Here is a 13,306-nt window from a genome sequence, read left to right as displayed (position 1 = left end):
AGATAGAGAACTGATACTATCTACTCGTTGTTGGGTTTAGATGGGTGTGGGGTTTTCGTGGGTGGGTTTTGACAATTTCTTTGGGTTCCTCATGTCTCACTCATTGTTAGAAAAAAGTTTGGTCCAAATCGGATGTTAGGTACTATAATTACTGAATATTATCGTATGAATTAAAATGGCCAATTTGGGTGCAATCAATTAGCTTAATTTCTCAGCGATCAAATGATATTTCAACAAAATAATATTGCCGGAATGCTTATTTTATCTGTTTCTAACTAGAGAAACAATTTTAGACAATCTGAGATGGTGGAGGTCTTGGTCTGCTGAAACGACATGGAACAACCCACTCATCATATCCTGCTGCTACTCTGTACTTTTATTTTACTCTTATTATGATCTATCCTGACGCCTAGTCACTTTACCCTGCCTTCATGTACATATCTACCTCAGATACCTTATTATGATCTATCCTGATGCCTAGTCACTTTACCCTGCCTTCATGTACATATCTACCTCAGATACCTTATTATGATCTATCCTGATGCCTAGTCACTTTACCCTGCCTTCATGTACATATCTACCTCAGATACCTTATTATGATCTATCCTGATGCCTAGTCACTTTACCCTGCCTTCATGTACATATCTACCTCAGATACCTTATTATGATCTATCCTGATGCCTAGTCACTTTACCCTGCCTTCATGTACATATCTACCTCAGATACCTTATTATGATCTATCCTGATGCCTAGTCACTTTACCCTGCCTTCATGTACATATCTACCTCAGATACCTTATTATGATCTATCCTGATGCCTAGTCACCTTACCCTGCCTTCATGTACATTATACATTTGTGCAGCTCTGCATCTTTGAGAAGGGTTCGTAAGCAAGCATTTCACTGTTAAGTCTACACTAGTTGTATTCGGCGCATGCGACAAATACAATTTCTTTTGAGTGTTCCTTTTAGAAGAATAAATTATACCCATAGAAAATGCACTTTTATGGGTGTGTTTACACAGGCAGCCCAATTGTGATCTTTTTATTTCTCACTAATTGGTCTGTTGACAAATCACATCAGATCTTTTCACGGCAGCTCTTTTTCAGAGCTGATCTGATTGGTCGACAGACCAATTAGTGAAAAAAGGATCAGAATTGGGCTACCTGTGTAAAAGCAGCCTATTTTAGGCTAGATGGGACAGTTCACCCCAAGTAAAAGTTGGACTGCATTTTTGCCATTCCTCAAAAACCCTATAAAATAAAACCTATTCCTGATTTCTTTCAACTCATTTGGCCTCAATCACATAAAAAACAAAAAACATGTTGTGCAAATCTTTCCTATTAATTCCAGCATATCAGGGTAGCTTTAATGCAGTGGTTAAGGGCTTGTAAGTAAGCATTTCACTGTAAGGTCTACACCTGTTGTATTCGGGGGCATGTGACAAATACAATTTGGTTTGATTTTGAAAAGGGAAGCGATAGATTAGAGTACACAATTTGAATTTGGTGATTTATCCCATGTATAGTGAAAGCTATGGAACATTTGCTTTTAAACTATTCATTGTTATTATTGCACTCCGACTGTGAATGACTGCCAGTTGCCACGTCTCTTTGTCAAGTCTTCCAGCAGGTGGTGCCTCTGCGAAGAGTTCAGACCTTTTTCTGCATCATTAGTACATTTCCACCGCATTCCAACTCTCTGTCTCTGAAGTGCCATACAATACTCTCTACTGGTCTGTGCTGTTACATAAGGTATTATCTAATGATAGTACGGTAAGACATGGGCTTATATAACAGAATGTCCTGTTCCATACCCAAAAGCCCATTACAGGGCAAAATGTCATATTTCATATTGTTTAGAGCTGTTTTTAACGGGCATGACATAGTTTTAAATAACTTTTGTGAGTCCTTAGACTTGTAGATTTTAATCAATAGGACTAAAGTCAGACAAACTTTTGAATAATTCTAGATTTACTTTCACTGAGATAAAGACATCTGGTCAATATGAAGGGATGTGCTTTATGCTGCTATTCAAAACATTGAATGTGATTGAAATCCCACAATGTGCATTGGACTCCGGCTGACTGAGCGAGGAATTGAACGCAGACTGATTATGATTGTGCAAAGACCGTTCAAAGCCATTTAAGCCCAAGATTACACCCAGAAATCTACTCTTACTCAGTCTGCTAAGTGCTTTACTTTTATTCAGTTATTATTCAGACCAAACACACGCTCAAGGTTATTTTTCATGATCTCTATTCAGGCTCCATTCACATTGTCGTTCAGTCCTTCACATTCAGCCAATTGAACACTCACTTGCTTTTGATTCACACTCACAGTTGCTTTTGACTCACACTCACAGTTGCTTTTGACTCACACTCACAGTTGCTTTTGACTCACACTCACAGTTGCTTTTGACTCACACTTGCAGATGCTTTTGACCCACAGTTACTTGTGTCAACATTTTAAGATGTCTATATTTTTTTTATCAAATAATATTTGCACAGACTGTATTGTACCCATTGGATGTATGCTTTAAACAGACAACATGTGAACGTTTGCTTGTAGGAGCAATGACCGGTTACATCAGGCCATATCCATAAGGGTAATCCCAAAGCCACAGAGCCTGAGAGTAGTGATATATTGTTTTTTCATTCTGTTGTAACAATGTACAAGCGCAACTTGCAGGCTAAGAACAAGGTTTTACCCTTTGGACCCATTCCCCATCAGATAGAGGAGCAATAATGATAACGTAATCCTGCCACAATATAAAGACCATCATGGTTATTGGCAGGGATCCTGTTGCAGACTGAACTGACGACACAGCTAGCAGGGCAGAGACAGACGAAAGGAAAGAGTAACAGATATTTTAAGTGATACAGTGAGCTAGGAGATAGGGAGAGAAAAAGGGTTAGGCTTTTTGGACATAATAGAACATTTAGAAGTTGACAACTCACATGAGAAGTTCACAACTCATAATTTCATGTAAACTGTCTATGAGAAAAATGAATAAATGGTGCATAGCTTCACTGCTGTGTGTGCTTTATGATCATATTCAGGGCCTTCAGAAGTATTCACACCCCTTGGCTTTTTCCATATTCTGTTGTTACAAAGTTGAATAAAAATGGATTTAATTGTAATATTTTTTTCAACGATCTACACAAAATACTCTGTAATGTCAAAGTGAAAAAAAAGATTACATTTGTAAAAATGGTATGAAAAATGAAACACTTATATATCTTGATTAGATAAGTATTCAACCGCCTGAGTCAATACATGTTAGAATCACCTTTGGCAGCGATTACAGTTGTGAGTCTTTCTGGGTAAGACTCTAAGAGCTTGCATACTTGAATTGTACAACATTTGCACATTATTATTTCCAAAATGATTCAAGCTCTGTCGAATTGGTTGTTGATCATTGCTAGACAACCACTTTCAGGTCTTGCCATAGATTTGTGTAGATTTGGCCTTTTGGTGTTTTAGGTTATTGTCTTGCTGAAAGGTGAATTAATCTCCCAGTGTCTGGTGGAAAGCAGACTGAACCAGGTTTTCCTCTAGGATTCTGTGTGTGCTTAGCCCCATTCTGTTTCTTTTTATCCTGAAAAACTCCAAAAGGTTTAATGATTACAAGCATACCCATAACATATGAAAACATGAAGAGTGGTACTCAGTAATGTGTTGTATTGGATTTGACCCAAACATAACACTTTTTATTCAGGACAAAAAGTTAATTGCTTTGCCACATTATTTGCAGTATTACTTTGTCTTGCTGCAAAAAGGATGCATGTTTTGGAATATTTTTTATTCTCTACAGGCTTCATTCTTTCCACTCTGTCAATTAGGTTAGTATTGTTGAATTACTACAATGTTGTTGATTCATCTACAGTTTCCTCCTATCACAGCCATTAAACTCTATAACTTTTTTAATGTCGCCATTGACCTCATGGTGAAATCTTTGAGCAGTTTCCTTCCTCTCCGGCAACTAAGTTAGGAAGGACGCCTGTATTTTTGGAGTGACTGGGTGTATTGATACACCATCCAAAGTGTAAATAATAACTTCACCATGCTGAAAGGGATATTTTTACCCATCTACCAATAGATGCCATTCTTTGCGAGGCATTGGAAAACCTCCCTGGTCTTTGTGGTTGAATCTGTTCTAAATTCACTGCTCCACTGAGGGGCCTTACAGATAATTGTATGTATGGGGTACAGAGGTGAGGTAGTCATTCAAAAATCATGTTAAACACTATATTGCGCACAGAATGTAAATGTAAACATTTTGAAAAACGTAATTCCACTTTGACATTATGGGGAGGCCAGTGACAACAAATCTGAATTTAATCCATTTTAAATTAAGGCTGTAACACAACAAAATGTGGAAAAAGACAAGGGGTATGAGTACTTTCTGAAGACACAGTAGACGTGAGAGAAATAGCTCTGTCACTATTGAGATGTATAGACTAATAGCCTTGCCAAAATAATCTTCCATCAACTTTCCAATACAATTCCTAAGGCTTTCTGATTTACATTTTGAGAACTGAAACAGCCAAATCACTATCAGCATTTGACAAAGTGAGATTTAAATAGATTTGTCTTGCGCATTAAAACACTGAGACTGGCAGTTCATGACTGCAATTCATGACGCAAATTGGTTTGGTGGATTTTTTTTCTTCTTCCCTGTAGAGCCCAGGGGTCTTTGCATGTGTCATAATTGCAGCTAAAATGGGAACAAGTTTGAACATACTTCAGAAAAGAGCAAACATAAACATGTGCCCATCTTTTGTTTTTGTTTAATTTATGCCTGTGCTGCAATTCTAGGCATTAGTCATAAGCACAACATAATCACAGTAATAACAACAGGTGGTGTCTTCTAAATGTATCTGTAAACGAATGCAGAAACCTCCAGGAGATCTACATCAAAATATTTTATGAATTGTGAGAGGATATAAGGGCATGCTTTTTTCTGTTCAGACTTGAAAGAATTGATTGATTTAAATTTAAAAAATAAAGATTTAATTATAAAAGCATTCTTTCATTTTTATGGGGATTGTATGAAATGGATAAACGGTATCATAGTGTGTTGGTTACTTTTATGAATTAACAAACAACACAGAAACGTGTGAAAGGTTAACCCTCATTCCTCCTAATGCTATCAAACACAACAAGAGGAAAGGAAAGTATAAACTTTCCATCCATCCACGTTCTTTCTTTTCTAGACAGTCAAACTTGCCTCAGTTGTCAGTCTTTCCCTGCCAATCAAATCTCCTCTTTACATGCTGGCCAATGGGGTGACGGACCTGGGGTTGATGACTGGATGTGCTTTGTTGGAGTTTAAACCTTGGACCTCAGAACACGAACAGTGACAAACAGTAGAGACACACGGTCATCTGGAACAGAGCTCCTTCACAACAAAGGAAACTGACCATTTTACTGGATTTATCTTGTTTTGGGGACTTCCTCCCTGTTCCACCCTAGTTCTGAAATGATGGACCACTATTCAGACCAGGTAACACGGCCTATGTGTTCGTTTCTGTGTTTTACTATGTCCTGGATAAGTAGGTTAGCAGTTTATGTTATTAGGGCACAAGGTTATATGTGCCGTCTAACAAAGTTCCTAAGACGCAGTAGATCTACCTGCCAGTGAGTGTGTAGGTGTGGGTGTTTTGTGTGGTCTACATAGACTGACAATCTTTTAAAGTCCAAACTAGATCAATTTAATTGAATTTAACTCAAGTTTACTGTGTTGAATGGCATGGTAAAACTGATTAAAAAGTCAGATAAGAGTGACATGAGATAATGTCAATAAAAAGCATTACTAGTCCTCGGTATGATTGCTTTTACAGCCTTCCTGTAAGGAATGTTATCTCTCATTTGTAAACACAGAGTAACATGATGTCATTGAGTGGCCTGTTCTGTTCCAGGGTTGCGACGGGATTGAGCTGCTTGATTTGCTGTTTGATCAGAACGATGGCATCCTCCGTCACGAGGAGATGGGACACCATGGGAACCATGCCTGGCCTATTCACAAGCCAAACGTGAGTGGAGTGAAAGCATTCACTCTTTGATGTTACCCTGCCGTGTTTTTACATTTTCACCTTGGCTGTGTCTACCACATGATCAGCATATCTAGCCTGCTTTTCTCAACCACTCTCTCCGTACGGCTGTACAGTAATTAGAACATTTGGTGTGTTATTTGGCAGATGCTGCGTCCAACAAAGCTACAGGGCGAGGACTTCTTGAACACCCTCCTGAGTGTCAGTGACTCGGTTTCGGGGTCGCCCCTATGGTCTCCCTCTCCCAGTGACAGTGGAATCAGTGAGGACCCCCACTCCGATCAGATGGACAGCCCCAAGCGCCCTGAGAGCCCTCCCACAGAGCCCCATTTCCTCCCCCCTCAGCCACACACCAGGGCCGCCCTGGACACCGACTTCTCCATTAATATCAGTAGGACATAGATGGCACACATTAGTACAGAAACTATACAAATATACAGAGCATTTCATGTTATTTATTATATAAGTGACATAGAGAAAAGTTGCTACGTTATGTTAGGCTAATCCTGCCTTTGTCTCAGTATCAACACAAACAGACAAATGATGGCCCTTACATCTGGTCACATCCTGTCTCTCTGTATGGTTACAGATGGCTGGGACTCAGGCTTTTACCCAGGAAGGACTGGTGGGACAAAGTGTTCTTCTGATGCACACAAAACCCAGCTGACCTCTAGCTTTCCCCTCACTGTCAAGGAGCTACTGCTCTCTGGTACATCTGAGCCGGTGAGTGATGATAAAGAGTATGTGTGTGTGTGTGTGTTTGGATGAGTGCGTCTGTAATGGCTTGTTCGTATGTTGGCGAGTGTGTTGGAGTGGAGAGGAATAGGTATGATGGATAAAGTCATTCCAAAACATTCAGAGGAGAACATGAAGAAACAGGTCAACTTAAAAGAGACAGTCGCAGCAGGGCATGAGTTCAGGACGGTAATGTAACTGCTGTGAGGAAAGCATGAGATGAGAGGAATGGGCTATGCTGCCTGCCTGACTCTCTGCACTCCTTCCACTCACACTGAAAAACACATTGCTGCTCAGGCCACTGGTTGTGATGCTTTACATATTATGTACTGTATTAACATTCCCGTCTCACTTCCAGCCCCCACAGCAGTCCCAGCAGTCCTTCCAAGAGTTGATTCTCAATGAGGACGAGAAAAAACTGCTGGCCAAGGAAGGGGTGACTCTGCCTAGCCAACTACCCCTCACCAAGGTAAAACTTTTTTGCAGTCTTTTGCAGCTTCACAGAACAACTTAAGGCTCTTGAGGATTTCAAATGCGCGTAAACATGCTAAATATTTAGTTCCTTTGTTGTTTTCCATTAGTATGAGGAGAGGATTCTGAAGAAAATTCGCAGAAAGATCCGGAACAAGCAGTCGGCCCAAGAGAGCAGGAAGAAGAAAAAGGAATATATTGATGGTCTGGAGAGCAGGTACTGACAACAGGCACTAAATAAATGAAAAAGATATGGACTCGTAGGCCTAAAGTCAAAGTAGAAGTGTCCAACTCTGACTACAACCGACAAAAATGTATAGTAATATTTATAATATAAAGATATTTGGAACACGTCACAGGCAATGTTCCCTCTAAGCTGCGCTCCTGTGCAGGCCGCGCAGAAGAAATATCAGCCCGTGCAGTGAAGCACGAGATTGAACGTCACTCAACTTTCTAGAGTTTTCCCTGTTAGTTAACACTATCAATGTTTCCCTTTACTGTGGGAATTGTGATTGAATCAATGCAATATTAGCCGCTTCCAATGCAACATCCTGAACAAAACGAACTATTAGATAAGCTTGTTTAGAGATCAAAGCGAGAGCTGCATGTAGCCACCTGTGCACATGTGTTCATATCCTTTGCTAGGCAGTGAGTTATTAGCCCAGTTATGGATAATTTGTAGTCAGCAATGGGGGAGTGATTGTTTCCGACCAGAGCATAAAATGTGTACATTTCTAGACGTCTTTGAAAAGCAAGTCATGAAAATTGCTTTTTTTTGTCTTAAAGGGGCAGTGTTATATTTTGAGAAAGGCTTGAATAAGCTAAGTTACCAACAAGCAGAGAGTAGCATAATTTGTTTAATTCTCTGTAATAATGCTATGGGACTAATAATGCATTTTATTTTGTAAAGTGGTTTCTTGCATCAAACAACACAACAACATTTTTAGTCACCTTATCTGAAGGACAAGTGGATAAACAGGTTAATGTCAAGCTCTGCATGTTTTTTTCAAAAGTCTCATGAACACCACACATTGGCTGCTACTGTAGGCTGAACGATAGAACAGCTATTTCCATGTAAAAAATGTTAGAGTGACTTACCATTGTTTTTGATGGTAAGTCACTCTGTTAGGCCTATGTTATGATCAAATAGCCACAGTAGCCTACTTGGCCACTGTTAAAACTGTAACTTAAGTGGGTAGAGCCTCATTGTTCACAGTAAACGCACGTTGGAATTTTCACAACTTTCAAGTTTGCCCTCAGCAGACATGAAATTTGCCCAGTGCTGGTCACAGGGTGCTGAGCACAAAACGTTTAAGAAACAGTGTGTGAGTTTTGTGGTGCAAAGAAACTGCATAGGGCCCATTGTGTAATTCAGTGTCCTTGAGTGTCACAGTATGATTTAGTTATACCAAAGTGTTTCTCGGCATGCTTGTGAGTGATGCTGTATCAGGATGGTGTTTTTCTTGGACTGATCGAGCAGCAACAGCTTGTCAGTCTCATCTGGGAAATTCCCTTGTTGTTCCTCTTCCAGGATGACTGCCTGCAACACACACAACCAGGAACTGCAGAGGAAGGTGTTCCAGTTGGAGAAATGCAACACGTGAGGAACCTCCACACTAATCTGCTCTCCCTGCTCTGTTTCTGCCTCCGTACACCCGGTGGCAAAGTTTGCTAATTGAGCCTCTGTGTCTCCCAGGTCTCTGATGGAGCAGCTGCGTAGGATGCAGACTCTGGTAATGAACGGCTCCAAAAAGGCCGCCCAGGCTGGGACCTGTGTCCTGGTAAGCAGAAGTGTCACTTTTAGAAACAGTTCACTAGATCAGCTCATACACCAGCTCATACACCATATGGGATTAGAGAGAGACAGACAGGTGGAGAGGTGGAAATATGCAACCACCTCACTCTTTCCCATTTAACCAGGGGATACAGTTACTGTTAGAAGTTATACCATTACAATTATCAACAGTGAGAATGAATGGTGCTAGTCATGGAACAATTGAGGCCTGGACAAATATACCTGACTCTGATAAGAACAATCTCGCTAAAGCCCCACACATACAAACCAATATATATTCTGTATATATTTAGAGGGAAGGGGTGGTACTGGTGGGTTGGGAGGATGTGAGCGTTGGGTTGGGGCTATCTTTGTATACATTTATTTGATTGTTTTGTACCTGTAACCCCCCCCCCCCCCCCCCCCTGAAAGAAATGACAAAACTAAATAAAAAGGTGTATGCCAGACATATAGAGTGAAATATACACAGAGAGATACACTCCAGAGAGACACACCATTGATTCATATAATTAATATAATTGGACAGATCAATTAAAACCACATCAGTGCCAACAGAAATTAGACTTTGTAAATCCAAATATGAATATGAATGAGTTTGTGTCTCTTCTAATGCCTTGTACATTAAAACTTCTTACGGCTTGGGGGCAGTATTTCGACGTCTGGATGAGAAGTGTGCCCAAAGTAAACTGCCTGTTACTCAGGCCCAGAAGCTAGGATATGCATATAAATTGGTAGATTTGGATAGAAAACACTCAAAAGTTTCCAAAACTGTTAAAATAATGTCTGTGGATATAACAGAACTGATATGGCAGGCAAAAACTTGAGTAAAATCCATCCAGGAAGTGGGATTTTTTTGATGTGGGTATTTTAACTTGAATGCCTATTGAGTATCTAATGGGTTAGGACCCAGATTGCAGTTCCTATGGCTTCCACTAGATGACAACAGTCTTTAGACATTGTTTCAGGCTTGTTTTCTGAAAAATGAAGAAGAATGAGACCTTTCTGTCAGTGGACTGTAGAATCATGCAGTGCTGGTTTGCGTGCGTGACCGAGTGCGCGCCTTTCGTTCTTTTTCCTTTCTATTGAATACGCTATTGTCCGGTTGAAATATTATTGATTATTTAGACAACTGACAACCTGAAGATTAATTATAAACATCGATTGACATGTTTCAACAAACTTTACTGGAACTATTAGGATGTATTTGTCTGCATGTTTCGATGCTTCAATGCTTTTGTAAGCAGGGCGCTGTCCTCAGATAATCGCATGGTATGCTTTCGCCGTAAAGCCTTTTTGAAATCTGACAAAGCAGCTGGATGAACAAAAAGTTCATCTTTAAACCGATGTATAACACTTGTATTTTTTATGAATGTTTATCATGACTATTTCTGTATTTTGAATTTGGCGCTCTGCAATTTCACCGGATGTTGTCGAGGTGGGTCGCTAGCGGAACGCCTGCACCAGAAAGGTTAAGAAAATGCACAAATGTAAATAATACAGATTGTGTGTTCACACCTGTTGACTTTGATGCACTGTACTGGGATTAGCTGAACAACTTTGAACAAAAGTTACTGAAGAGTGTGTCTTTAACTCTGGAGCTCTACTGGGGATTGGAAGCTCCCCTAAACTGCTAAACCTTGTTGGCTGTGGCAAAGTACAAATTATCACTTTTTCACATTTCCTTTTTCCCCAGGTGCTGCTCCTGTCCTTCTCCCTCATCCTCTTCCCAGACCTGAAACCCTTCTCCGAGCCCAAGGTCAGCCAAGGAGGGGACTTCAGCCCAGTGAGAGGTGAGTCAGCCTTCCGTACTGCCCGGCCAAACCTCGCCCCGCCACCCCGTACCTCCTGCCTCACATCACAGCTGGAGAGCTGATTAGACTAGAGCTCCTCTCATAGTGCCAGACGCTGCTACGGCGCTGCTGCTATAACAACTCACCTGCAGAGCACGACGGTCCACCAGGACCCCACATTTCAGATCAAGAGCTGAGCTGGCAACCCTCAGCACAGAGAACATGTATTACTAATCCCTATTCTCGTCAGCTTGTCTGACTAACAGTCTCCTTTCAACAGTTGTACACTCTTAGAAAAAAAGGTGCTGGCCTCCCGAGTGGCGCAGCGGTCTAAGGCATTGCATTGCAGTTTTTGATCGGGTTCAATCTCAGGCTGTGTCACAGCCGGCCGTGACCAGGAGACCCATGAGGCGGCGCACAATTGGCCCAGCATTGTCCGGGTTAGGGGAAGGTTTGGCCGGCCGGGATTTCCTTATCCCATCGTGCTTTAGCGACTCCTTGTGGCGCCTGCAAGCTGACTCGGGTCGCCAGCTGTACGGTGTTTCCTCTGACACATTGTTGTGGCTGGCTTCCGGGTTAAGCAAGCAGTGTGTCAAGAAGCAGTGCTTGGCAGGGTCGTGTTTCGGAGGACGCACGGCTCGAGACCTTCGCCTCTTCCGAGTCCATACAGGAGTTGCAGCGATGGGAGAAGACTGTAACTACCAATTGGATATCACAAAACTGGGTAGAAAAAGGGTAAAAAATTAAATTAAATTAAAAAATAAAGGTGCGATCTAGAACCTTAAAGGGTTCTTCGGCTGTCCCCATAGGATAACCCTTTGAAGAACCCTTTTTGGTTGCAGGTAGAACCGTTTTGGGTTCCATGTTGAACCCTTTCTACAGAGGGTTCTAAATGGAACCCAAAAGGGTTCTGCCTGCAACCAAAAAGGGTTCTCCTAAGGGGACAGCTGAAGTTTTTTCTAAGAGTATAGGAATTGTTGGATACAATATGAAAGGGACTTCAAAGATATCTAATGGTCTCATAATGTTTTAAGATAGTGAATGACTTAAATGTAATTACTCATCTTAACTGATGGTCTGTCAGCTCTGTGAGTGGAATCTATTCTTACAGTAGATGTCTTTGGTTAATTGTACAACCAAAAGCCAAGGTACACATTTTTTAAAAGGTGGCTTACAGTCTAACAACTTAAATTTGGACTGGGGATGTAGTATGTGTGACATTAGTTCACCATTTAATGACTGGAATCGATATGTGTTGAGCTGCTTACTCACCTGTAACCTGTGTCCCTCTCCGTCCTGCAGTACAGTCACGATCCCTGCACAACCTCCAGTCTTCCAGAGTGCTGCATGTCATTGACCAGCCGTACCATACCGCAGACGACGAGCCCAAGTCTCCGCACCACCATTTCCCAGGAGACCAGGGGGTAAATGAGATGACCTCTCTGCTGGGTAAGCTGGGCACCGGTCACGGCAGCCAGGGGCTGTCCAATCTCGACCCCATGTCTCCCAACAATAGCCTGGATGAGCAAGCCCATTTCCACGGGGACCCCATTACCGGCCACATAGCTACAGTGACCTTGAATCCACACCGCAGAGCCACACTACGCCCACATGCTGATGACATGTGATTGGATAGAGTATTCCCAGCAGGATTCTTCTGCTCTGCTCCCATCTCCACACAATTCATATGATGAAACATAGAGTAGCACACACCTTAGTCTCTTTTTTACACTGTTAGGGTAATAAGAAATAAATCATTCCTGCTTTTGCCTCTTATATTTTATGTATATGCTTTTTTCTTGTTTGTTACTGTTTTGTATTGTTTTCAAGATGAATTGAGCATCTCTTGCCCCTCCATGACTGTTTTAACATTGACAGTGTAGATTTGTGTATTTTGAGAAAGGCAATAATTCTTGTTTTTCATAACTGTGATGGTGTGTACAACTTTGAGCTTTACAAACAATTTTGAGATTCATTTTGCATGTATACTATGAAGCAATAACTTTATTGACAATCTTGCTACACATTAATAAAACTGTCTCAAACTTTAGAATGTTTAAGTGCTGTCTGCATGTCTGAGTAGTTTCATTAGATTCAGTAGCTCGTGCCTTTAGCATCTAAAAGTCTAAGCTGTTGGGCGGAAAGGGGGGAGGGGTACTAAGCTAACATATGGAATTGTTAGCTTAGTTGGTCATACCATGGATCCTTTAGCTATTTGATTTTGAATTTTAGGACCCCTTTAGGTATCAAAACATGTTATTTTGAATTATTTCATCCAATATGGAATTTGGCCTTTACTACTATAGCCCATAGAAATGCATTCAATAACACATTCATAAATGGCAAAAAAGACAGTCAAAAAATAAATCATAAGGGTTTGTAGTGTTGGTCCTATATCTAGGAGATATAAGAAAGCTCAGGATATATATATATATTTAGTTTTTACACATATTTCACCCCTT

The 13,306-nt window shown here is 40.9% G+C and overlaps 1 protein-coding gene across 1 annotated transcript; it reads left to right on the top strand.

Annotated features, from left to right (window-relative positions):
- Window positions 1-5,299: 5,299 nt before the first annotated feature.
- creb3l3a (cAMP responsive element binding protein 3-like 3a) lies at window positions 5,300-12,897 on the top strand. Its single transcript, XM_014216352.3, has 10 exons — window positions 5,300-5,506; window positions 5,922-6,035; window positions 6,201-6,444; window positions 6,643-6,776; window positions 7,147-7,257; window positions 7,370-7,476; window positions 8,791-8,859; window positions 8,956-9,040; window positions 10,748-10,844; window positions 12,147-12,897. Exons 1-10 carry the CDS (start codon window positions 5,483-5,485, stop codon window positions 12,470-12,472), a joined length of 1,311 nt encoding a protein of 436 aa, XP_014071827.1. The 5' UTR covers window positions 5,300-5,482; the 3' UTR covers window positions 12,473-12,897.
- Window positions 12,898-13,306: the final 409 nt, after the last annotated feature.

This window comes from Salmo salar, chromosome 10, assembly GCF_965601325.2.
Source record: "Salmo salar chromosome 10, fSalSal1, whole genome shotgun sequence".
Classification (NCBI taxonomy): domain Eukaryota; kingdom Metazoa; phylum Chordata; class Actinopteri; order Salmoniformes; family Salmonidae; genus Salmo; species Salmo salar.
The sequence above is the reverse complement of the archived record's forward strand: the minus strand, read 5'-3'. Positions and strand labels throughout refer to the sequence as shown.

What these genes read in the sequence shown, in the direction of transcription:
- creb3l3a (XM_014216352.3), top strand. Translation starts at nt 5,483, where the DNA reads ATGATGGACCACTATTCAGACCAG. An exon ending in TGGACCACTATTCAGACCAG is followed by an intron (nt 5,507 to 5,921) that starts GTAACACGGCCT and finishes GTTCTGTTCCAG; the next exon opens with GGTTGCGACGGGATTGAGCT. An exon ending in CAGTTGGAGAAATGCAACAC is followed by an intron (nt 8,860 to 8,955) that starts GTGAGGAACCTC and finishes TGTGTCTCCCAG; the next exon opens with GTCTCTGATGGAGCAGCTGC.